This window comes from Aotus nancymaae, unplaced genomic scaffold, assembly GCF_030222135.1.
Source record: "Aotus nancymaae isolate 86718 unplaced genomic scaffold, 86718_ANA_hifiasm-v0.15.2.pri h1tg000020l, whole genome shotgun sequence".
Taxonomy (NCBI): domain Eukaryota; kingdom Metazoa; phylum Chordata; class Mammalia; order Primates; family Aotidae; genus Aotus; species Aotus nancymaae.
The window spans coordinates 15067544-15093819 of record NW_026988432.1 but is presented as its reverse complement, the minus strand read 5'-3'; the positions used below and the strand labels follow the sequence as shown (position 1 = coordinate 15093819).

Below are 26276 nucleotides of genomic sequence, written 5' to 3'. Positions count from 1 at the left end.
TTCAGGTGACCTTGGCCTTATAATGTGCTGGGATTATAGGCATGAGCCACTGCACCCAGCCACAATAGTATTTTTTTGAGACAGAGTCTTGCTCTTTAGCCCAGGCTGGAGTGCAGTGGTGTGATCTCAGCTCACTGCAACCTTTGCCTCCCAGGTTCAAGTGATTCTCCTGCCTCAACCCACCAAGTAGCTGGGATTACAGACATGTACCACCATGCTTAGCTAATTTTTGTATTTTTAGTAGAGATGGGGTTTCACCAGGTCAGCCAGGCTGATCTCCTGGCCTCAAGTGATCTGCCTGCCTTGACCTCCCAAAGTGCTGGAATTACAGATGTGAGCCACTGCACCTGGCCCCTCCCCTTGCATTTAATGTCTAACTCCTTCATTAGGGAAACTTTACATTTTAGCCCCCTCACCCTGCACTAGTTGAAAAGGTGATTTTCGAGCCACGCTCCCACTTCTTCATTCCCTGGCCACAGAATACACCTTGCTCTGCTTGATGCTGACTTTCAGTTGTGTATTGGCTCTGCAGCAATGAAAGAGGAAAGACCCCATCTTTTGGGACCCTCAAGTTTATCAGTAACAAAAGAATATATTTTTGTTGTTTTGAGCCACCCATTTCATGGCAGGTTTTTACAGCAGCCCCAGGAAACTAAGATGCTTAGGAGTCCAGACCCACTAGATGTGGCAGGCAGTAAAGGGGAAAAGGGCAAGACTTATAGGGACTGATGGAGTCTCCTATAACCTCTCTACAATGGGACAAAAAGAGAATATCCATGCTGCTTCTTTGTGGTGTAATTAATGAATATAAGTATTCAGGAATAATTATCTGGAGAACTTTTCTGTTTTAAGTCATGGAAGAATAAGAAGAAATTCTTTGGGATGATGTAGGATAGGTTTTTGTTAGATTGGAATCTTTTAAATTTTTTTTATTATTATTTTTGAAATGGAGTCTCGCTCAGTCACCCAGGCTGGAGCGCAATGGCACGATCTCAGCTTACTGCAACCTCTACCTCCCAGGTTCAAGCGATTCTCCCACCTCATCCTCTCGAATAGCTGGAATTACAGGTGAGCGCCATCATGCATGGCTAATTTTTGTATTTTTGTAGAGACAGGGTTTCACCATATTGGCCAGGCTGGTCTCAAACTCCTGACCTCAGGTGATCCACCTGCCTCAGCGTCCCAAAGTGCTGGGATTATAGGCATGAGCCACTGTGCCAGGCCTAAGTAGGAATCTTGATGCAAACAGATATTAGGTACTTGTGTGAGGTTAGAATCCAAAAACGTTTCTAAAAAGCTAGGAATAAATTAATTTTTAAAATTAATATACTTTAAATATATTAATATTATAGGAGTACTTAACTGTATGACAAATTCATTCATAAGGGAAAGAATAAATGAAACTTTGGGAAGAAATATTTATACTCTAATATGTAATATGTATATCTAGATTCTTATGTATCCCACTTGCCCAAAACAAGAATTATCTGTATAACAGAAGAGAATAGGTTGATTTTAACTGAAGATTTTTTTTAAAAAAATGCCAATCCCTGTAAATAGGCTTCATTAGATCAGGTATTTTTGTCTATACTATTTACTTAGGACGAATGATACCTAAACTTAAAAGTTCGATAAGTAGCTGGGTACGGTGGCTCACACCTGTAATCCCGACACTTTGAGAGGCCAAGACGAATGGATCACCTAGGTCAGGAGTTCGAGACCAGCCTGGCCTACATGGTGAAACCCCGTCTCTACTAAAAAGAAACAGAAAAATTAGCCAGGCATGGTGACGGGTGCCTATAATAAGCTACTCAGGAGGCTGAGGCAGGAGAATCGGTTGAACATGGGAGGCGGAGGTTGCAGTGAGCCGAGATTGTACCACTGCACTCCAGCCTCAAAAAAAAAGTGAGACTCTGTCTCAAAAAAAAAAAAAAAAATTCAATAAATAATTGCTGAATGAATGTCCCAGGTAATTTACATAGTTAGAGTATCAGCGTGGGTTTATGTGGCCTGTATTTCTGGTCTCAACTTCATTGTTGCCATGTATGGAACATCTGTTTATTTTGGTGAGGCAGGATGTGAGAAATAAGAACAAGACAAAGAATTATGGGATTAAAAAGAGTGCATTAAATCTGAAAAGCTATCAAGCCATCTTATAAAACAGACTACCTAAAATTATAATAGCAATCCAAGCTCTTAATAGAATTCAAATTGTAAATTTCATGAGGGAGGGGTAAGACGTTAGAGAGACCATAAGGTCTCATCCTGCCAGTGAACAGGGAACATATTAATTCAGTTTGGCCACCTGGGGCCCATTTAGTGCACTAGAGCAGTAATTTGCTAAATGGGTCCCTCATAGTAAAAAAGAATGAGTAAACAGTGAACAATTTAGGCATGGTAAACCACTAGTAGCTCAAGGGATATAAAGATGTGAAACTATAATTAGATCCCTTGTTCATAATGTAGGAACTAAATGTATTACATTGTATATTGCATCTTTCTGAGTTTATTTCTGGACACAGCTGAGCCCTTAACAACTCAGACTGAAATCATCCCAGCTATCAATTTATACCTCCATTAAAATTCCAACGGCTTATATTAGAAAAGAAACGTCCAAAGATGACTTCTTTTATCTTAGATCTAAGGATGCAAACAGAATTAACCTAAATGCAGAACACAGCAAGTCAGTTATAAATTATACAGCATAAAGTAAACTGTGGCAATAAATTGAAAATTACGTTCTCCTTTTCTAGACTTAGCTGTGAAAATATAACAAGTTGGCATCAGTATTTACAACTTTTGCATCTGATGTTTCTTTTCAGGGTTATCTTTTAGCATTTTAAAATGGGATTCTTTGAAAAGTGTGGTTAGTCAGAAACGTGGTATTAGAACATACATTTGGAACACTTTAAAGGCGGGTATTCATGACATATGTGGTTTTAGGATACTGGTGTATTCCCCACTCCACTTTTAAGTAGGAGAAGCTGCTATTTCATGGGTGTCTGGAACACATTTGTCTTTTATTGAAATCTTTTTCTTATTTGGAGACATTTTATAGTGTGCATTGGCACAGATGGTCTGGGTGATGTTTCATGATACTAGCAAGCTCTAAGTAGAAGTTTCATTGCCCTTTATCAATTTGTTCTTTCAACTACCAGACTCCAGTTGATCTGGTGGTAAGGGATTGTTTATTCTTCAGGAGCTCTCATTTTCTTTCTGTCTCTTCTCTTACCCCAAGCTTAGTAACATCATTGGAGGCTTGGGGTAGAACAAGCGAAGGATTACACTGTGGACCCTGGCCCATTTGCTCTCCTCTTAGGTCTGCTTTTTATTATTCTGCATACAATGGAATATGTCATCTTTCAGATTATGGACTCTATGCATGAAATCCAGGAAAACCTTATTTTAGATCCCCACCCCTGCAAACACTGCTTTTATGAGGTAGGAATGTATTTCCTTCTTCTTTATGCTGAGATACTCTAACAGTATTCATCCTGTTCATTGCCTGCCTCCTCCCACCACCACTTAGTATTAGGTATCCCTGGTACCAAGTCCCTATCTGCCAGGAGTGTGTGATGGCTCTCCAGTACCCCTTTTCCCAATATTTGGATACTAAATTCTTTGAGCAATGTCTTTTTTTTTTTTTTTTTTCTTTTCAGACAAGAGTTTTGCTCTTGTTACCCAGTCTGGAGGAGTGCAGTAGCACGATCTTGGCTCACTGAAGCCTCTGCCAACTGGGTTCAAGTGATTCTCCTGTCCTAGCCTCTTAAGTAGCTGGGATTACAGGTGCCTGCCACCATGCCTGGCTAATTTTTTTGTATTTTCAGTAGGGATGGGGTTTCACCACATTGGCCAGGCTGGTCTCAAACTCCTGGCCTCAGGTGATTCACCTGCCTTGGCCTCCCAAAGTGCTGGGATTACAGGCATGAGCCACTGTGCCCTGTCTGAACAATGTTTTTTGTACAATTTTTTTCCCCTTGAAGGAGGTGTTTTAGTTATAAATACCTTCAAAGAGTAAACAAAATTCCTAGAGAATAAAAAGGTAGAGCCATAGTGATTGTCTAATGTTACCTGATAGGAACCATAGGTGGATTAAATACTGTATTGTAATTTCTTGGAGAAAGGGCAATGGTGCGGAATTTATGATGAGAAGAAACATTCTGGGTTGGGTGTGGTGGCTCATGTGTGTAATCCTAGCCCGTTGGAAGGCTGAGGCAGTCAGATCACTTGAGGTCAGGAGTTTCAGACCAGCCTGGGCAATATGGTGAAACCCAGTATCTACAAAAAAAATTAAAAAGTAGCTGGGCATGGTGGTATGCCAGTAGTCCCAGCTACTCAGGAGGCTGAGGCAGGAAAATCGCTTGAACCCCGGAGGCAGAAGTTGCAGTGAGCTGAGATCACGCCATTGCACTACAGACTGGGCAACAAGAGTGAAACTCTGTCTCAAAATAAACAAACAAACAAAGAGGCTGGGCATGGTGGTTCCCATCTGTAATCTCAGCACTTTGAGAGGCAGAGGCAGGTGGATCACCTGAGGTCAGGAGTTTGAGAGTAGCCTGGCCAATATGGTGAAACCCTGTCTCTACTAAAAATACAAAAACTAGCCAGGCATGGTGGTAGGTGCCTGTAATCCCAGCTACTCAGGAGGCTGAGGCAGGAGAATTGCTTGAATCCGGGAGTTAGAGGTTGCAGTGAGCCGAGATCACGCCATTGCACTCCAGCCTGGTGACAGAGTAAGACTCCATCTCAAATAAATAAATAAATAAATAAAATAGATAAATAAATAAATATAAAGGGGTTTGTAGGAAATCAGCTAAGGAATATAAACAGGTATACAAACTCCATGTTTTAGTACTGAAACTTAACAAGGGCTTTGCTCTTTTAATCTTATTAAAGGATGCCTAAATTAAAAGGCCATTCTTTGAATTTCTAGAACAGATAGTTTGTGTTGGGGCTACTGAAGGCACAATATAGATCAGTGTAATTGAAATATTATCTTCAATATATTTGCTTCCTCTTTGCTTCCTTTCTTTCAGAGACTGATCCTTCAACAAATGCACATTTTTATTGACTCCAAAAAATTTCATTCAAAGTTTCGTCTCTATTGCCTGACTTTCTAGAGTAGGTTAGTTTCCTTGTTTTATGTCTGTTTCCAATGGTATTTCTCCCTTCTCTACTTGTATTTTCCCTTTCTCTACTTGTATTTCCCCCTTCTCTACTTCCATCTCACTTTTTGAATGTTGTTCTTTCTAAACTATAAACTCTATGAAGTCAGGGACAGTGTCTGATTTGTTCAACTGTTGTAACACAGTGACTGGTACATAATACCTGTTTGTAATTATTTGTTAAATTAATTGATTTGAATATGTTATCATTCTTGGGAGAACTTGCAATCTCCTTAATTTTTAATGTTGTTGATTGAATTTAAATAAAATACATATTATTAATAGCTTCATGAGGCCAAAAGGTAAAATGTTAAATGAAAATATAGAAAATCATCAGGAATGTAAAAAATCATTGAGAAATACTTGTTTTTATCTCCATGGCTGCTTCTATTCTTGTTTAATGAATCTGTGATAACCCAAGCGCACCTTTCCTTGCTGTAAGCTCCAGTTGGTCTCTTCTCCAACCCCCTTAACTCTTCATCTCCAAGTTTAGTAACTTAATTGACGTTAAAGCAGTTCCTGGATAGGATGTAGTTTAAAATTGTTTAAAATTTTCTTATGTGAAAATCCAGATTTAGGGCCTGGCCTGGCGTGGTGGCTCACGCCTGTAATCTCAGCACTTTGGGAGGCTGAGGTGGGCGGATCGCTTGAAACCAGCGGTAGCAGCATGAAGCGACTCTCCATCCCCCACTACAAAACAATACAAAAAATGAGCTGGGAGTGGCGGCACACCCTGTAGTCCCAGCTACTCCGAGGATGAGGTGGGAAAATCACCTGGGCTCCAGAGGCGGAGGTTGCAGTGAGCCCAGACCACTCTACTGTACTCCAGCCTGGGCAACAGACCGACTCTGTGGCAAAAAAAACAAAACAAAACCAAACAAAACCCGAATTATAAAGCAATTGCGGAGGATGGTAATTCAATTAAAAAGGAGTACTAAATTCTTTTAAATAGTAAACCGCCTTAGTCCAGCCTACAACATTGATTCAACTGACCAAAAATACAACTTTTCAGACCACAACTAAACATTGTAGTGATAGAAAAATTTTTTTTCCTAAATGATGAAAGAGAAAAACCAGAGAAGACGTCAAGAGAGAGCACATGGAAAAAGTCCATCTCATACCCCACCATGTCTCCATTCTAATGTTTCTTCTACTTTCCAGTGCTTTCCGTGTCATTAAACTACTTCAGAATTCAAGATCAATGAGATCTCAGTCCTTTGCCATTTTCCTTTTCAGACACAGGATAGGGAGAGGACAGGCTTAGGGTTGTGCCTTCCACCAAGCACATTCAACGACAGCCTCACTTAGAATTCCCAGTTACCGCCTGTCTTCCCGGGTCTTGAAAAAGTGGGAAAAAAGTAAGGCTGGTCCACTCGCTGCCAGTGATCCTGTGGTGTGGCGGGCGTGTATCTCTATCTCATACAATGGGCGGAGGTGAGGACCAAGACCCGGGTCCTTCGTACTGTTTAGAGTCTCTGAAAGCCTTCATCTTTAATTAGCTGGGAAAAGAAAAGTCATCTGACGAGCTCGAGTGCGGGTAAAATACAAGTTAATGAACAAGAGCTTTCTTGTTCATTAAGAACTCTGGCAGAGTTCAACGGCAGAGGGCACAATACTCACTGGCCATGGCCAGCTGCTGGCGGCCAGGAGGGGCAGAGGCTACGGACCGCTGGGACTTGTAGTCCGTCATGTTTCCCTCGATATTGCCGGTTCCCGGACGAGAACCACAACCCCCAAGGTGCACCGCGCGCCTGTCTTCACCACCACCCTCTCCGAGGCCGGCTCAGGAACCTCCCGGGAAACTGCCCCCCCGCCCCGCCCTCGTACGCACGCGTCACGTTTGTTTACCCTAAAGCTCCGCCTCCGGCCATCCCCTGGCTCTCCCCACTCCTCCCTGGAATGCCGTCATGCGGCGATGAATATTCATTAGGCACACGCGGCCCTCCCGCTCTGCCAGCCTCCCGCCTTCCCGCTTGCCGGCGCGTGATTAATATTCAATGAGCCCAGCTCCGCGGCTGGTTCGCTGGGGTGAGGCCCGGGGAGCGGGCGGGGCCGGCGTTTGGGAGCCCGCGACCGGGGCGGGGAGGGCGTGTGTTGGGGGGGCGGTGGCGGCGAGGCGGGCGCGCGGGATGGAACGCGGAGACACCGACGGAATGCTCCGAATCGCCACATAATCCCCTGGAACGGCCGAGCCGAACGCCATTGGCTTCCTCCTCCTCCGCGCGCCGCCGCTGTCTCCCACCTCCGCCTCATCGCCTCCCTCTCCGCCCGCTGCCTCCGGAGCTGGGGGGGAAACGCGAAGCCCCACTGCAATGGAGCCCGCCGCCGCGGCCACGGCGCAGCGACTCCCCGAGCCCGGCAGGGAGGACGGAGCTTCGGCTCCGGCGGCCGCCGCTGCGGCAGCGGCCGCGGCGGCGGCAGCAGCAGCGGCCGCGGCGGCTTTGGCGGCAGCGGCCGGGGGCGGCCGGAGTCCGGAGCCCCCGCTGACCCCGGGGACCCTGAGCGGCGGGAACGGCGGCGGCGGGACGCGGGAAGAGGCCCCGGGCGAGGCGCCGTTGGGGCCGCTGCCGGGCAGAGCAGGGGGCACCGGGCGCAGAAGGCGGCGCGGGGCGCCCCTGCCCAACGCCGGCGGAGCTGCCCCAGTGCCTGGGGCCGGCGGCGGCGGCGGCGGCGCCAACTCCCTCCTGCTGAGGAGAGGGCGGCTGAAGAGGAATCTGTCGGCTGCCGCTGCGGCCGCCTCGTCGTCGTCGTCGTCGTCCTTGGCCGCTGCTGCCTTGCACTCCCCCAGCGCCGCCGGCCTCCCCGCCTCCTGCTCGGCCTCGGCGTCGCTGTGCACCCGGAGCCTGGACAGGAAGACGCTGCTCCTGAAGCACCGGCAGACGCTGCAGCTGCAGCCGTCGGACCGGGACTGGGTGAGGCACCAGCTCCAGCGCGGCTGCGTGCACGTCTTCGACCGCCACATGGCCTCGACCTACCTGCGCCCGGTGCTCTGCACGCTGGACACCACGGCCGGCGAGGTGGCCGCCCGCCTGCTGCAGCTGGGCCACAAAGGCGGCGGCGTCGTGAAGGTGCTGGGCCAGGGGCCCGGAGCCGCCGCCGCCCGGGAGGCCGGCCCCCGACTCGCGCCCCCGGAGCCGCCGGACTCCGAGGCACCGCCCGCGAGGAGCGCGCCGGGTGCCGTCGGGGATCCTCCGTGCACGCCCCCCGCCGACCTGCCCCTACCCGCTGGCGGCCCGGGCGGGTGGACGCGCCGCGCCAGTCCCGCGCCCTCGGACTTAAGCCCCGGCGAGCCATTCGCGGGGGGCCCTGCCTCTCTGCCCCACGTCCCGCTACCTGTGGCCTCCGACACCGAGAGCTTCAGCCTGAGTCCCAGCGCCGAGAGCGTGTCCGACCGGCTGGACCCCTACAGCAGCGGCGGCGGCTCCTCGTCGTCGTCGGAAGAGCTAGAGGCCGACCCAGCTTCGGCCCCGACGGGGGTCCCGGGCCCGCCCCGCCGTCCTGGCCGCCCCGCGCAGCCTTGGCCGCCTTCCCAGACGGCCTCCTCGCCTCCGCCGCAGCAGAAAGCACCGAGGGCCGTCGACAGTCCGGGCGGGGCCGCCCGCGAGGGGCCGTGCAGGGAGAAGACGGCATCAGTCGCGGCCCCGGGAGGTCCCCAGTCGACCCCGAGGAGGAGCGGGGCGACCGCGGAGAAAGCGCCTCCGCCGCCCCCGCCGCCCACCCTGTACGTGCAGCTCCACGGAGAGACCACCCGGCGCCTGGAGGCAGAGGAGAAGCCATTGCAGATCCAAAATGACTACCTCTTCCAGCTGGGATTTGGAGAGCTGTGGAGGGTGCAGGAGGAAGGCATGGACTCGGAGATTGGCTGCCTCATTCGCTTCTATGCAGGTAAGGAAGACACCTAACTTGACGGGTGGGTGCAAACGCTGTCGAGACCGAGGAGTGATTCAAATTGTCAGTTTGCCCAACCCAGGAGTCACTGCGGGTCCTGGTGAGTCTTTGTCTTAAACTTTGCAGCTTTTTCATACAGTCTGTGTAATACTAAACTGAGCAATCTGTAAATCTGCGCGTTTTATCAATCTTGAGGCCTCAGAGGTTGGAAGGCGATGTGGAGGAGGTGGTTGAATCACCAGAAAGTACAGGAAGCAGATCCTCCTGAAAGCGGCAAGAGCACGTTTAACCATAAAGGTGCTTCCTCAGGGACTTGTGATTTCAGGTAAACTGTCACGTGAGCGAGCATAAGACGGACAGAAGAAATGACAGCAGAAATGCTCTAGAACACTCTTGCCTGCATTTCACTGTCCAGTTGAGTGTTCTAGCTGTGTGTGCCACCAGGAGCTCCTGACTTGTCAACTGGTGCCTTTGTTTATTCAGCTCTGCCACACTCATAAATTACCCATGGAGTCCTCATTAGAAATCTGACAAAAGGGTCCTTTTTTCACGGATACTTTTCCCCAGCGCTTTTTTGCTCGATTTCTATTTTGTCTGCAAGTTTGTCTTGCATAAAAAAATGATTTTTCCTGTTTCTTCTCGCATTTTTTCCAGCCTTTATGGTCAGAACTGACCACTGCTGTAGGACTTGCAGGAAGGTTCAGAAGAAAGAGTTAGGTGGTTACTATTTCTTCAGATGTGATCTAAAATCTTCCCCATCTTTTTTCAGTACATTATCAAATTCTTGACTGGGGTGACCCACGTAATGTTTCTCTTTTGGCTAAAGATTTGGCTAGTACTAAATTCAGGAGCTATATAGGTCCTGGATATTGTACTTGAGTTTGATAAGTAGTTTGCATCCTTTTCTTCCTCTGGTTTGAATAATTACGTTCTCAGTGATAAGGAATTTTATTTTAAATAAAGTTAGCATAGCAAAATTAAATCAGGAGTGTTAAATCTTCGTCAACTTTAGGTTTTTAGGTTTTAGGTGATGGTGGAAGAGTAATCCTACTTGTAATTACATTAATTTGTAGTTATTCTTTGCAATTTAATGTCTTTCGGTCCAGCTTGTGTCCCAGTGGCAGTTTAATTAGTTTGCAAGAAGAAATCTTTACATCTTTACTCCCACATTGAAATATGCAAAACTGACAGCATTTCTAGTGAGATGCCCTTTTAAATTTCTTGGAAGTTTTTCTGAAATTCTTCAGTGAATTTCTGATGAATCTTTTCCTTGTAAAGAAAACCAAATAATAATACAGTAGCATTTGTAGTATCTGAAGACAGTTTGTCAACTGGATGACATGCCTTTTAAAGTTTATGGCCCAGGAAATAGATGATTTTTTATGTAAGATCAACAGCTGTGTCTTTTTCTCCTGTAATTCATGTAATTTGTAAAATATTATTATTTTACAAAAGCATTAAAAATAGGTATCCTTATACCTACATGGAAGGAAATGTATATAAAACAAGGGATTTATTAAATAGAGTTTGAACACATTTTATATGGAAAGAGTGTGTTATCCGTTGTTTTGCTCATGATTGATATGTCCATTGTGATAAATGTCCATGGAAAGGTTTTGGGTGTCATAGTTATGAAATTTAAATCTTTGTTTCCCTTCGATTCTCTTCAAGAGTGTCCCAAATACTCTAGTGGGTAATAAGCACTTGTTTTTTCCTCAAAACTCATCTTAATATTAAAATGACAAGTCCTTCCCAGTTAAATGTTTGGCATGATCTTTTAATCTTGTTTTGTTCTCTGTGAAAAGCAGTAATTGTTACCTCATTCCGCACTTACTGCCTTATGTCTACATGCACAGCCATAAATGCATTCATGCCACTGAGTGTATGCTTACAACTAATAAAGTGGGGATGCCACACACAGTATCCACTGTATTCCTGAATTTAAAGCAGTGTACAGGTGTCCTAGAAGAAAGATGCCTGATTGTTACAAAGTTATCTAACTGCTTGTTTTTTAAGCAAAGTTGAGATTATTTTAAGCCTAGGTTAATATGCCACACATCTTTGCTATTATTCATTTGCCATAGAACAAAATTTAATATGGTGAATCCACTTGAATTTGTGCAAAGAAGTTCAGTTATTGATGAATGAAGTGTAATCTCACTTACGTAAGCATTGTCAGGACTTCACATATAGTGAAGGTTTGCACCAGGCTGGAAGTGATTCCTAGAAATTCTCTCTGTGTTCCAACAGAATATAGGACACCTCAACAGGAGAGAGTTACATTTCGGTAGAAGTTTTTTTTTTTCTGTAGTAAGAGGATAATTAATGTTTGTTTTAGATGACACATTTTACAGGGTTTTTTGAAAATTCTGTACCGCATTGGTAATTTTATATATAACTTATTTTTAAATTTATTGCTGCATGTTGTTTGTTTATGTATAGTTGGGGTTCAGGATAGCTAGGAAGTTGCTTTCAAATTCTTTTGAATATTTTTCTTTATTAGCTTACTTATTGTCTTGATGGTCTACTCTCTTGAAAATTACCTTTCTATTAAATTTTAGTGTTTGTAAGCTGACTAGGGTTGTTCTTTAGAGGCTTTGAAACCCATTTGTGGTTGCTTTGAATATTTAAATATTTATTTGGGTAAAGTAAAATGGAAGTCTTTAATGAACAAAAAGGCCTTGGGTAAAGGTACTGTCTAATGACAAGAGTTGTTAATGAAAACTTGGTTTGAAAATTGTTATAGCATCTACCAGGCCACCATTCTCTTAGCTGACTTAAGATATGAGAAAATTTAATTAGCTTTATCTGAAGTTACTTAAGTAATCAGACATCTTAAATTTTGCCTGAAAGAAAGTAATTATAGGTTAAAAAAATTCAAGAACTTAGGTTGCCTGACATAAGTTGTGGACTCCTAAATGTGAATGAGCTTTTGTTTTCGACTCTCTGGGGAGCCTTTGTCATTGATGTAGGGCAGCATTAAACTGTATCTTTTTATTTTTTTTTGACTCTTTTCTCCCACCACTTAGATCTGAGTAGTCTAGCAATTTCAGTTCGAATATTAGTAATGACAAAGGGTGTTGACAGAATAAAGTGCACACTCACTGTACCTGGTGAATCTTGGACAAGGTATTTTTATGTTATGACTCCTGGGGATTTCTCTGGAACAATCTCTTTATCCCTCTCATATTCCCTTTCTTTTCTCTTCTGGGAATGATCAAACCTTATGTGGTTTCCTACATGCAAACCAAGAGGGGTAGTTCAGCATTAAGCTATAATATTGACGAGTAGGTTCTTATTACTATAATTACAGCAGCATTGAGTAACACGGTTTGAACATGTGACACCAGTGTGTGCTTGAACAGTCCCTTTAATTTTCAGTACAGAGGGTTTACATTTTAAAAAATATTTTAATTTTAATGTTTCTATTTATTTGTTTTTGTTGTAAAGTACATGCCATCCTTCACAACTGTGATTTGATAACATCTGTAATACATTGGATTTTATTATCTTCAAACATCTTAAAGGGTTTCCACATAAATTATTTCATTTGCCCTTTCAAAAGCAGAGTTAAGGAGGAGTCAGTGGCAGTCTTCTTTTCAGACTGAGAAACTGATGCACAGAGAGATCTGACCCTTGGAGAATAGAGAGCTTGGGTACTCTATTTTGCAATTCATATCACTTTCCATGAATCGATGCTAAATTAAATTTACACTTGAATTTTTCACTTGGTTTAAAGCATTCCAAAAATATGCTGTTTTTGTTGGTTATGAGGTGATATACTCTAGTTCAAAGTGGTATTTCTTGTGAAATGTGGATGGTTCTGTTTATCATGCTGCCTTTAAAAATATAGAGAACCAAGACGAGAAATAAATAGACAGTATGGAAAGAGAAGTAAAGTGTTCTAAATACTCTGGTTGCAAATAGTCATGCTTGTATTTAAGTTGATATGAATTAAAGTTTACCTAATAGTTCTTTATTCTCTTATTCAGGTATACCTATTTGTTAAACCGTAAATCTTCATTGGGAAGTAGAGAGTTAACACTTGGCCTGAAAAGTGGATGACTTTTGAGGGGGGCGTGTGTATTGTGTGTGTGTGCATGACAGTTCAGTTTCTTTAAAATACAGCTTTTAAAGTAACTAAAAATATCTGTCATTAAATATCTTATTTACCTAAACCTATTATTAAAAAGTGGAATTGTCTGTCTTTTAATGATGCTTTCTTGGTGTTACTATGCTCTTGTGTAATTTTTATAATTCATATGTTATATAGTGCTGGAGAGTAAGTTCTTCTCCCTGAATTTCAGTTATTTCTAAATAACTAAAATTTTATATGCATTGAAATAATGTAGGGGCAGGAGATGAGTGTAAATGAGTTTGTGTAAAGTTTTAGGTTGAAAGTTTTATCTTTTGGTTGCTACAAGATTGTCAAATCACCCACCTTAAATGATTGATATATACAAAGATGGTTATTTTTTTAAGTGTAAAATGTTTTTCTTGTTTCTCATTCTTTTCTTAGAATCCTGAATTAAGCTTTTCATTGACTGGTAACACAACGTTCACTGACATTGTATATGATTGAAGCCTAGTGTAATACCTGACGTTTTAGTTAAACATTTGTTGAATTGAATTTTTGGAATTTTGTTAAACAGCTGATGGTGTGTTCCCTGATTGTTCAGCTTCCATCCTGTTTGAGTCCCCAGGGATGTGTTAAACACACATACACACAGCGGCATTTCTCCCATGGCAAGAGATTTTAGATGTGTCACATACTATTAATATCTTCTATTTCATGTGAGTGAACTCTGGATTTTGAGAGAATAGCTCTCTCTCAAAGTTTTCTTAGAGTTAACAGGTTTTCCCCCCACTTTTCAAAGGCATCTTGTACCTTAATTTTGCAGTGAATTTAATGAGACATCTGTCAAATGAGGCATTTTAGGTTTAATGATTTTGTTATGTGCCAGGGTTTAACATGGTTCAGTCTATCTGGCCTGGAGAAGGGTTTGATTGTACTGTGAGTCAAGAGATCCTGAAGCCACTCAATAGAAAAACGATTCCTTAATTTTGAAAAAGAGAAAGAGATGTTATCAGAATGTCTAAAACAGCCTGGGAAAATGAAGTCTTTTTTTTTTTTTTTTTTTCCTTTAACGTTCCCCCTTCTAAACTGATTCCCTTTAATCACAGGCAGCTGGTGGAACACAAGTAATGAGGGGTTTTGAATCTGGTCTGATGTCACTGTGATTGCAGGGCAAACTGTTTTTTATACTTAACTTTGGTTTTCTAAAGATAATATAATTAAACAAAATCGACCATGTGGATTCATTGGATATTTTAGATATTTGTAACCTAAGGTTGTATGACTGACTGACTGGATTTGTAAGAAACTTCAACTCCAGAAAATTTTGATAAATTGAAACTCAAAGACCTGGAAAGAATAGACTTTTAATGATATTTTGATGAAAAGACATTAGTATATTTAGGTAACTGAAATAGCAACTCTTTGAAGTTCTGTGATATTATACTTTTTATCGAGCATAATAGTAGTTACTACATTAATGAAGTGTTATTCTTTTATTTTAGAATTGGAATGGTTTTGTTGTGTTACCATGACTTGGCCTTATATACTTTTCAGCATGTTAAATGAAACAAGCAAGGCATAACCATTCTGTAATGCCACATCCATACTGAAGTAATCCCCCCCACCCCCCCTTGTATTTGTTACATTTGAGATTTTTATATGTTTAAAAATGTATTTAACAATAAGTATAAGCCTAGTGGCCTCTTGAGTTTGTGACCTAGAAGTTATAATGGAAACTCCATAAAATGTTTGTAGGTTGCATATATTGTATGATTTTGCAGATATTAACACTTTAGCAAAACATAAGCAAAAAATATCTGGCATTTTTGGCATATACTTTTCTAACTGGAGCTTGGCTAAAAGTAAATTAGCATCGCTTCTAATTTGTGAAAGCATGCAGTTGAAGACTGAATGAAGTTTGAAATATTGGTTTTGGACCATTTCAATAATGAGTGAAAAATCTAATTAGAAAGTGAAATTTGTGAGAATTTGAATTGGTTGTAATTTTTTAAAAGTTTTTTTTTCTCACATTCTGTTTGAGGAAGAGGTTTGTATTTCTTGCTCTCTGTTTCTTCTGATTCAGACATCTGAGGAAGAGCAGGTGGAGAATGAATCTTTTCATATACCTGCCTCAGTTAATAATGTGTTAGAGTGTTTGGGCTTTCTTTTCAAATACCAGACATGTTTTTAAAATACAGCAAGAGTTTGGCTGGTGTGGTGGGGGTGGGGTCGAAGTAACTCTTCTCTTCAAAAACAGAACTTTGGGAAAGAATTTTTTCCTTTTATCTCACACTGTGAGAGAAAATGTACTGCTTTTTAGAGAAACTAGTCTGAGAGTTGGGAAACTTGGCATGACTTTGGGCATTCATTTTAACCTACTCTGGGCTTTGATTTCCTCATCTGTAAAACGAGGGGGTTGGAGTAGAACAAGTCCAAGATCTCTTCCAACTCGTAACATTCTGAGGCTTTATTAGAGAGCATGTTTTTTTGAAGGGCCTTAAAGGTGGTAGTTGTTTTAAGTTCTGTAAGACATGACTATGGGCCTAAAACTGTCAAATCCCCTGCTTTTCTTATGGGCTTGGACCTAATGTATGCAAGTCAGCTGGAGGTTGCCAACCAACCAAAGCGGACCTCCTCTTTGGTGTAGATTAGGACAAAAATCGATGTTTGTTGACCTGTTCCCTGCTATTCCTGCTCCCAAAGTAGAATTTAGCATGCCAGAGATGAATTTAAAGAACTACATCCTCTTTTAATTTAAAGCGAAATTCTTAAATTGACTTAGAAAGCAAGATACCTTCATAGTCTAGTTCATCAAGTTTAATAACTATTGGAGGGATACAAATGTGGAAAATTTACTGGCTACTTGGCTTTATTCATGGTGAGCTATGTGCTTGCCTACCAGTATCTAGAGTCAGTAGAAGAAAAAACATTTTAAGAAAATAGAATTTTTGCAGTTACTTTGGTTAGGTAATAGAATTTCGGATCTTGTAGAGATAATTTAGTCCAACATCTGTATTTTTATAGATGAGAAAAGTAAACCTGCGAGGTAAAGTATCTGGTCTAGAATCGTTGGTCAAGTCCGTTTCAGAGTTAGGAACACAGCTTAGGATTTTGGTGATCTCTGCCCAGTGTTCTTTTTTTCCCACACTGTGAATCTGTATGCTTACTGTCTTTGGTGGTTCTTTATATTAATGCTGTTAAAAATGAAAGTTAAAGAAATTGTGTGCTTTACACAGTTGGTGGTTTGTTAAAAATGAAAGTTAAAGAAATTGTGTACTTTACACAGTTGGTGGTTTCTCTATTCAAGGTTTTTTTCTAGTTCTTTTCATTCTAATCAGTACTTTTGAGGGGTTGCATATCACTTTGACAGATTGTAAGGAAGGAACTTCTGATGAACAGGTGGGTATTTTAATTGCACAGAGGGAAATTAGATTTCATCAGTGATGTTACCTTTGTGGGATGCATGATAGAACTATTGACAGTTGGCAGAGAAGAGGTACAGTGTGGGCCGGGCGCAGTGGCTCATGCCTGTAATTCCAGCACTTTGGGAGGCCGAGGCGGGTGGATCACGAGGTCAACAGATTGAGACCATCCTGGTCAACATGGTGAAACCCCCGTCTCTACTAAAAATATAAAAAATTAGCTGGGCATGGTGGTGCGTGCCTGTAATCCCAGTTACTCAGGAGGCTGAGGCAGGAGAATTGCCTGAACCCAGGAGGTGGAGGTTGCGGTGAGCCGAGATCGTGCCATTGCACTCCAGCCTGGGTAACAAGAGTGAAACTCCGTCTCAAAAAAAAAAAAAAAAGAAAGAGGTACAGTGTTAGAAAATCACTGTTCTTAATTCATTCAGTACATTGAAGTTGAAATTGTTAAAATAATAGAAATGTTGGAAAAAATCATTGAATTAAAAAAATAATTTAGGAGAAAAAATTAAGCATGAGTTTTGAAAAAAAATTTCCCTTTAAATATGTATGTATTAAAAAGATTCAGCATTATATTTGAATTATTTTTTAAAAGCTGTTATGTCAAAATTAATTGCAACTTAGCTTATTTTTTAGGTACATGTACACAGTTCTACCTTTCTGTGACATAGAAGGAAACAATCTGTTCAGTAATCTTTGGGCTTTTGTTGTTTGCTGATTTGGAAGTCTTTATCATGAAATATGCCATTGCTTTGAATACTTTCTCTGTCTCTCTTTCTCAGAGAAAGAAATATCCTGCTCTCATTAGCAAAAAGATAGTTTGTGAACTGTGGAAACAAATATTTCCAGCTAATTTAGGCAATGACAGATTTCCTTTTATTCTCAGTTTCATTTTAATTTAATTATTTACCTTAAGCAAAAGTTTTAGCTTCCCATCTATGAGAGTTAACCTACTAAGCCAATTAATTCCTCAAAGATTACTGTTCATTTTTAAATGAGTAAAGAAACTTTTAAAAGTACGTAAGTACACAAGGGTAAAAATATATTACATCTGTCATATTGAGTATTTGCTCCAGATGCTGAAGCAGAGGAGAAATTTCTCTTGATGGTCTCTTAGAGAGGTGGTATGGCTGGTGTGCAGCTGACATTCAGTTTTAAGTAACAAGGAACTCGCCTGTATAAACGCTGCTATAATTGGCAGACTTATTCTTCCTTACACTCGTGCACACATGCTGTATGCATAGATGTACGTATATATATACATATATACGTATATCTATATATACATAGATTGAGACTCTGTCTCAAAAAAAAATTAAAGCAGTGACATAAACTATTGATTTCTGTTTTCTGAATTTGAACTCTTTGACTAATTTATTTTGCATTAGGCAGCAGTCTCAGCTGCTTATTTATACTGAACAGACTCACTGAACTTTTTTCACCTTCTGGAGAAATTCTGGGGCTACCCAGAATTGCCTGCTCTATGTACCTATGATATCTATAGATATATAGAGCAGACAAGGGATATGAACAAGTCACAATGAGTTACCAATTAAAGTTCAACAAAATTAAACTGCAGATTTTTTTAAATTGAGACTTTTCCCCCCTAGGATTAGTTATCCTACTCAACCCCTCCCATTCATAAATACAACTACTACCTCTCATCATATCGTACCTCAACACTCAATGGAGAACGTGTGTGTGTGTGTGTGTGTGTGTGTGTGTGTATATATATAGACTCGCCCAGCCAGTATTTTATAGTTTTCTATGTGTAAAAATTTAATCCATCATTTAAGATAGGAAGGAGAGGCCTGGCGCAGTGACTGGCACCTGTAAACCCAGCACTTTGGGAGGCTGAGGTGGGTGGATCACCTGAGGTCAGGAGTTTGATACCAACTTGACCAACATGGTAAAACCCCGTCTCTACTAAAAATACAAATATTAGCTGGGCATGGTGATGGGTGGCTGTAATCCCAGTCACTTGGAAGGCTGAGGCAGGAGAATCGCTTGAACCTGGGAGGCGGAGGTTGCAGTGAGCCGAGATCAAGCCATTTTACTCCAGCCTGGGTGACAGAGTGAGACTCTGTCTTAAAAAAAAGGAAGGAGGAAAAACAACAAATTGTTTCCACATTTTTAATTGAATAAGTGTATTCTTTCTTCATTGATTTAAAATGTCCCTTTTGGCAGGTATGTGGCACACACCTGTAATTCCCACACTTTGGGAGGCCGAGGCAGTAGGATCATTTGTGCCCAGGAGTTCAAGACCAGCCTGGGCAACATAGTGAGACCCAGTCTCTATTAAAAAAAAAAAAATTAGCTGGGCATAGTAGCATACTTGTAGTCCTAGCTACTTGGGAAGCTGAGGTGGGAAGATTTATTGAGTTCAGGAGTTCAAGGCTGCAGTGAGCCATGATCATGCCACTGCACTACAGCCTTGGTAACAGAGTGAGACCCTGTCTCAAAAAAAAAAAAAAGCCACTTTTCCCGGAGTTTATGCCTTTTTGCTTGTTTGTTTTAACTGGCAGGCCAGGGATTAAAATCTACGATATGGAGTAATGTAGGTTTAAGGTAGGTATTAGGATTTGTCAGGGGACAATAGGGAGAAAGGGAAGGCTCTTTAGCCTTACCACTGCATTTCTTTTTGATGTCCCACTTTCCTATGCCGTTGTCACTTTTAGGATGGTAGCTTATATGCTCTGGATATGGACTTACCAGGATATTCCTTTCCTGTGGATTCATGATCATCTCTTAAGTGGCTTGGATGGGAAGGGGAGAGGGGGCTGGAATATAAAATACTGCCTGTTTGTGTTTTTTTCACCCTTTACATCATTAGAGATAATTTTAGGCCGGGTGAGGTGGTTCACGCCTGTAATCCTAGCATTTTGGGAGGCTGAGGCGGGCAGATCACCTGAGGTCAGGAGTTCAAGACCAGCCTGGCCAACATGGCGAAACCCTGTCTATACTAAAAATACAAAAATTAGCCGGGTGTGGTTGTGCATGCCTGTAATCCCAGCTACTCGGGAGGGTGAGGCAGGAGAATCACTTGAACTCAGGAGGCAGAGATTGCAGTGAGCCGAGATGGTGCCACTGCACTCCAGCCTGGCTGACAGAGTGAGACTCTGCCTTAAAAAAAAAAAAAAAAAAAAAAAATTTAAAGCAGTGACATAAAGCATTGATTTCCGTTTTCTGAATTTGAACTCTTTGACTAATTTATTTTGCATTAGGCAGCAGTCTCAGCTGCCTATTTATACTGAACAGACTCACTGAATTTTTTCATCTTCTGGAGAAATTCTGGGGCTACCCCTTGAAGGTCATTGTGAAGCACCTATGGTTTATCTTTTTAATTTTAAAAAAGGAAGGCTAACTTGCCTGTTGAAATTAGTAGACTCTGCCAGTGGTGTCTTGAGTTTTTTTTTGGCTAAGCTGAGAAGGGGTTTCCATGCATTGTCTTGAACTGATGACAGTTCTTGATTACAGGAATATAATCTGAAATAGCTCTGACTTGAGAGAGCAGAACTTTGTGATCCTGTGACCAGTGTTCTAATTGTACCCATGGTGCATTAGTGCTGTTCAGTAAGTTAATTCCTAGAAAAAAATGAAGTGTTTTTTTTTTTTTAGTGGGAATGGGGGAGGGAAAAGGAACACATGTCAAATATAGAAAAGTCAAATTAGAATGTCTACAGTCTTTGGCAAACAGGCTTTCATGTTCTGTTGACCAATTCTTAGTTATTATATAAATGACTACAAGACACATATGGTACTGCTGGTAGGTTTTGTGGCTTTATAAGATTGTTTGTTGGACAACTAGGTTTCTCTTCAACGACTTTTAGTTGTGTTGCAGAAGTTCCAAATCACCTTTGCTGGAGTTGGCTATAGGCTTTAATACATGAACACTTAAGGAGAAAATCTCTGGACCCATTGCTATAAAATACTAAATGAAGCCGGACATGGTGGCTCACGCCTGCAATCCCAGCACTTTGGGAGGCTGAAGTGGGCAGATCACTTGAGGTCAGGAGTTCGAGACCAGTCTGGACAACACGGTGAAACCCTGTCTCTACTGAAAATACAAAAAATTAGCCTGGCATGGTGGTATGTGGCTATAATCCCAGCTACTTGGGAGGCTGAGGCAGGAGAATTGCTTAAACCAGGGAGGTGGAGGTTGCAGTGAGCCAAGATCACGCCACTGCACTGCAGCCTGGGTGACAGAGCGAGACTCCATCAAACAAAAAAAACCTAAATGAAATGCAACTGTGGTCAATGATTTTATTTAGGTGTTTGTAAGTAACGGTGCTTTCTTCCACAAACCAGATGTTATTTAAAAAAAAATTTGAATAAGCAAGTGTAAACGGATTGAGCTGCTTCAGCATAATTGTATCCTGCTGCCTAATGTTAAAGAAATTGTATAGTTTTTTGGTATTTAGCAAACATTTCTATCATCCTATATGCTAATTACTGTTTAGTGCTTTATAAATATTAAGTGCTTTATAAATATTAATTTAACCTGTATAACAACCATATGAGGTAGGTTATGTTATCACCCCAGCATTGCAGATAGAGAAACAGAGTTACAGAGCAGTTTGGTAACTTGTCTAGATTTGTACAGCGAGCAACAGAGAGGCAGAATTCAAGTTCAGGCATCAAATGTCAGAGTTAACTGGTAAGTGTCCCCTTTGAGTTGCTGAATATGGAAAACTTATCCCTAATGAGCTTCTGTGGCCAGTTTGGGCACATTAGCATTTGTGAAGCACAGACTTTAAACTAGTTATGACCTGGACTTGAATTCTGGCTGTGCCACTGACACAGAGCTTTTCTGAATTCTTTCTTACCTGCTGTGCAAGGTTGTTGACAGGATCAAGTAAGATAATGAATCAAAGTGCCTGTCACAACAGTAGTAGTTGTTACAAACCATCACTCCTCATTTTGGGATATACGTTGCTGCTTTTTCTTAGGGTAGAAAGAGCACTGGAGCCCTTCTCTGGTCTGTGGGCTTCCTTTACATGATGTGAGACCTATAGTAAACCGCTTAATCTCCTTTAGCCTCATTTTTGTGTGTGTGTGTGTGTGTGTGTGTGTGTGTGTGAGAGAGAGAGAGAGAGAGAGAGAGCGAGCAAGAGAGAGAGAGAGAGGGGGAGAGAGAAAGTGATTTTTAAAAAATCTGTTTTTGGCCCAGTGTGGTGACTCATGCCATAATCCCAGCACTTTGGGAGGCTGAGGCAGGTGGATCACCTGAGGTCAGAAGTTTGAAACCAGCCTGGCCAACGTGGTGAAACCCCGTCACTACTAAAAATACAAAAAACTAACCCGGTCTGGTAGTGGGGGCCTGTAATCCCAGCTACTTGGGAGGCTGAGGCAGGAGAATCCCTTAAATCTGGGAGGCAGAGGTTGCAGTGACCTGAGATCACGGCACTGTACTACAGCCTCGGCAATGGGCAAAACTTCACCTAAAAAAAAAGAAGTCTATTTTGAAGAACTTTGTGAGATTCAGATTTGATGATATGTGTGGAAGTGCTTTGTAAACTGTGAGATGTTATACAAATGTAATGTGGTTTTATTATTTTTAGCAATGGTAAGTTGCCACAAATGTTAATTAGAGTTAATTAGGGCTCATTAAGGAAGATGGGATCTACTGTTTTTGGGCACTGATGCTGTTACATGGAAGACTGTACAGGCATACCTTGTTTTACTCTGCTTCCTTTTGTTGTGCTTTGCAGATACTGCATTTCTTACAAATTGAAGGTTTGTGGCAATCCTGTGTTGAGCAAGTCTGTTGGCAATATTTTTTCCAACAGCATATGCTCACATTGTGTCTCTATGTCTCATTTTGGTTAGGCTTGCAATATTTCAAACCTTTTTATTGTTTATAATTTTTAAAAAATATGAAACGTTTCATGAATTTGCATATCATCCTTGCGCAGGGGCCATGCTAATTTTCTCTGTATCATTCCACTATTAGAATATATGCTGCCAAAGTGAGCACCCTTTTTATTGTTATATCTGTTACAGTTATCTGTGATCAGTGATCTTTGATGTTACTATTGTAATTGTTTTGGGCCACCACAAACCATGCCCATGTAAGGTGGCAAGCTTAATAAAGTTGTGTGTGTTTTGACTCCTTGACCTGCTGGCTATTCCCCCATCTCTTTCCCTCTTCTGGGGCCTCCCTGTTCTCTGAGACACAACAGTATTAAAATTGGGCCAGTTGGTAACCCTATAAAGGCCTAAGTGTTCAAGTGAAAGGAAGAGTCCCAAGTCTCTCACATTATATCAAAGCTGAATATGATTAAGCTTTGTAAGGAAGGCATGTCAAACTCTGAGTAAGGCCAAAAGCTAATCCTCCTGTGCCAGTTAACCAAGTTGCAAATGCAAAAGAGGTTATTGAAGGAAATTAAGAGTGCTGCTCCAGTGAACACATGAATCATAAGAAGGCAAAACAGCCTTATTGCTGATATGGAGAATGTTTTAGTGGTCTACATAGGAGATCAAACCAGGTACAACATTCATTTAATTCAAATCCTAATCCAGAGCAAGTTCCTAACTCTCTTTAATTTAATGAAGGGTGAGAAAGGTAAGCAAGTTGCAGAAGAGAAGTTTGAAGCTAGCAGAGGTTAGTTCATGAGATTGAAGGAAACAAGCTGTGTCCATAATGTAAAGGTGCAAGGTGAAGCTGCACAAGTTATAATGTAGAACCTGATGTAGAATCTGCAGCAAGTTATCTGGCAGATCTAGCTAAGATCATTGATGAAGGTGGCTACACTTAAGTGACAGATTTTCAGTGTAGATGAAGCAACCTTCTAATGGCAGAAGATGCCATCTAGGAGTTTAATAGGAAGAGAGGACAAGTCAGTACCTGGCTTTATTCAAAGGATAGGCTGACTCTCTTGTTAGGAATAAATGCAGCTAGTGACTTTTAAGTTGAAGTGGCTGCTCATTTATCATTTTGAAAATCCTAGGGTCCTTGAGAATTCTACTAAATCTACTCTGCCTGTGCTCTGTAAGTGGAACAACAAAGCCTGGATTACAGCACACCTGTTTGTAGCATGATTTACTTAGTATTTTAAGCGCACTGTTGAGACCTACTGCTCAGAAAAAGAAAAGATTCCTTTGAAAATATTACTGCCTACTGAGAATGTACCTGGTTATCCAAGAGCTATGATGGAGATGTACATAGAGATTAATGTTGTTATCATGCCTGCTAACACAACATCCATTCTGTATTCCATGGATCAAGGAGTAATTTTGACTTTCTGGTCTTATTATTTGAGAAATACATTTTGTAAGGCTGTAGCTGTCATAGATGGTAATTCCCTTGATAGATCTAGACAAAATAAATTGAAAACCTTTTAGAAAGGATTCACCATTCTGGATACCATTAAGCACATTGATGATTCATGGGAGGAGGACCTCCATTAACATGGGTTTAGAAGAAGTTGATTCATGGATGATTTTGAGGTATTCAAGACTTCTTATGAAGGAAGTAACTACAGATGTGTTGGAAATAGCAAAAGAACTACAATTAGAAGTGGAGCCTGAAGATGAGACTGAATTTCTGCAGTCTCATGATGAAACTTGAATGGATGAGGAGTTTCCTCTTATGGACGAGCAAAGAAAGTGGTTACTTTGGGAGGCCAAAGTGGGCGAATCAAGAAGTCAAGAGATTGAGACCATCCCGGCCAACATGGTGAAATCCCGTCTCTACTAAAAATACAAAAAAATTAGCTGGGCATGGTGGCACGCGCCTGTAGTCCCAGCTACTCAGGAGGCTGAGGCAGGAGAATTGCTTGAACCCGGGAGGCAGAGGTTGCAGTGAGCCGAGGTCGTGCCACTGCACTCCAGCCTGACGCCTGGTGACGGAGTGAGACTCTGTCTAAAAAAAAAAAAAAAGAGTGATTTCTTTTTTTTTTTTTTTTAAGAGACGGGGTTTCACCATGTTGACCACGCTGGTCTTTAACTCCTGAACTCAGGTGATCCACCCGTCTCGGCCTCCCAGAGTGCTGGGATTACAGGCGTGAGCCGCTGCACCTGGCCCAGAAAGTGGTTTCTTGAGAAATAATCTACTCCTGATGAAGATGCTGTGAACGTTGTTGAAATGACAACAAAGGATTTAGAATATTACATAAAGTTAGTTGATAAAGCAGCAGCAGGGTTTGAGAGAATTGACTCCAATTTTGAAAAAAGATCTACCATGGATAAAGTGCTGTCAAACAAAGAGAACTGTTTTGTGAAAGGAATAGGTAATTGAGCAGCAAACTTTATTGTCTTATTTTAAGAAATTGCCACAGCCACCCCAATCTGCAGCAGCAACCACCTGGATCAGTTGGCAGCCGTCAACATTGAGGCTAGACCCTCGACCAGCAAAAAGATTATGACTTGCCAAAGGTTCAGATCGTTGTTAGTACTTTTTAGCAGTAAAGTATTTTAAAATTAAGGTATGTACATTGTGTTTTTATACATAATGTTCTAACAAACTTAATAGAGTATACAGTGTAAACATAACTTTTTATATGCACTAGGAAACCAAAAAATTCATGTGACTTTATTGTGATATTTGCTCTGTAACAGTGGTTTGGAACTGAGCCCGCAGTATCTCTGAGGTATGCCTGTACACATTCAGTCATTTATTCAGTAATTACTGTGATTTAAAAAATTTTTTACTGTGATTATTTACTATGTCAGGGGTGCTTTTGAGTTAAAGGTGACTAATGTGAATTGTCTAGGATCCTTGAATTATTTACCAATTTGAGGGGATGTTTGTGGAAACAAGCCAATATTAACAATAAAAAGGTAAAGTGTTCTAATGGAGATGTAGCATTCGCAGGTTACTGTAATAGCAGGAGACGGGGGAGAGAGGCTCCAAACTTCACTGTGTGCTGCCCTGGAAGGACCAGGAGTAGATTGTTGCTTCAGTTCTGGGGTCCTGAATTGTTTTAGGAGCAACTATAAATTATTGGTTCAACGTATAGTCTGGCTGAGTTTAGGATTAATAGTTAACATCTGGGCCTTTATATCACTTGAATCGTTTTGTGTTCTATTTGGTGTTAACAGTTTGTGAGGACCTAAGTTCTGGGTTAATAAAATATTTGTTTTGATTTTTTGAAACAAAAAATGCAAATGTGCACGTGCTGGAGGTTGCACTACAGCCTGACAGTAGCCTAGAGTACACTGAGAGACAGTCTCTTATTCCTTTTATTTTTAAGGCCTCTGAGGTTTAATTTTTCTATGGATTTATGAGGTTGATGGGAAGTGCTATTTATCTTCTGAAGAGGGGTACTTTTTTTTTTTAGTTTAGTGTCATATGTACACCACATTAATGTAAATACTGGAAGATGATGAATTGGTCATGACCTGGGGGTGTTTTTTAAAAACCTCTGTTTCTCCTCTCTGGATCTGCATGGAATTTTTTAAAAAACCTCTCGTGTATGCTAGGAAGAAACAACATCTTTCAGTGTTCATATAATCATAAAACAACTTACTAGCTCTTTTATCCATGGCTGTAAAACCTGTACTACACACATGGCCTGTTAAGTCTTTACTAATGACCTATTATAAATTATTTTCATCTTGAGTAGATGGCAGTGGCTCTGTGAAATATTGTCTTGTAGGAATGTGGATCACAATACTGAAAAATGAGCTGCTTTTTGCTTTTTATGTTTGAGAATTATGAGAAGCACCATGGTAACAAAAAAGAGTTATTTCAGTCTGTCTGACTAAAATAAGTCATGCTTC

General features: G+C 41.5%; 1 protein-coding gene and 1 non-coding gene across 2 annotated transcripts in view; one reads left to right on the top strand and one right to left on the bottom strand.

The window, feature by feature from the left end:
* Positions 1-7477: 7477 nt before the first annotated feature.
* The window catches only part of PHLPP1 (PH domain and leucine rich repeat protein phosphatase 1), a 245055-nt gene continuing 226256 nt past the window's right edge, over positions 7478-26276 (top strand). The window contains exon 1 of the mRNA XM_012446430.2: positions 7478-9050. Within this exon, the coding sequence (XP_012301853.2) occupies positions 7478-9050 (1573 nt within the window). The remainder of the gene's footprint in view (positions 9051-26276) is intronic.
* Positions 22424-22530, bottom strand: LOC135276098 (U6 spliceosomal RNA). The gene has a single exon (XR_010343668.1). It is a non-coding gene; the product is annotated as a U6 spliceosomal RNA (small nuclear RNA).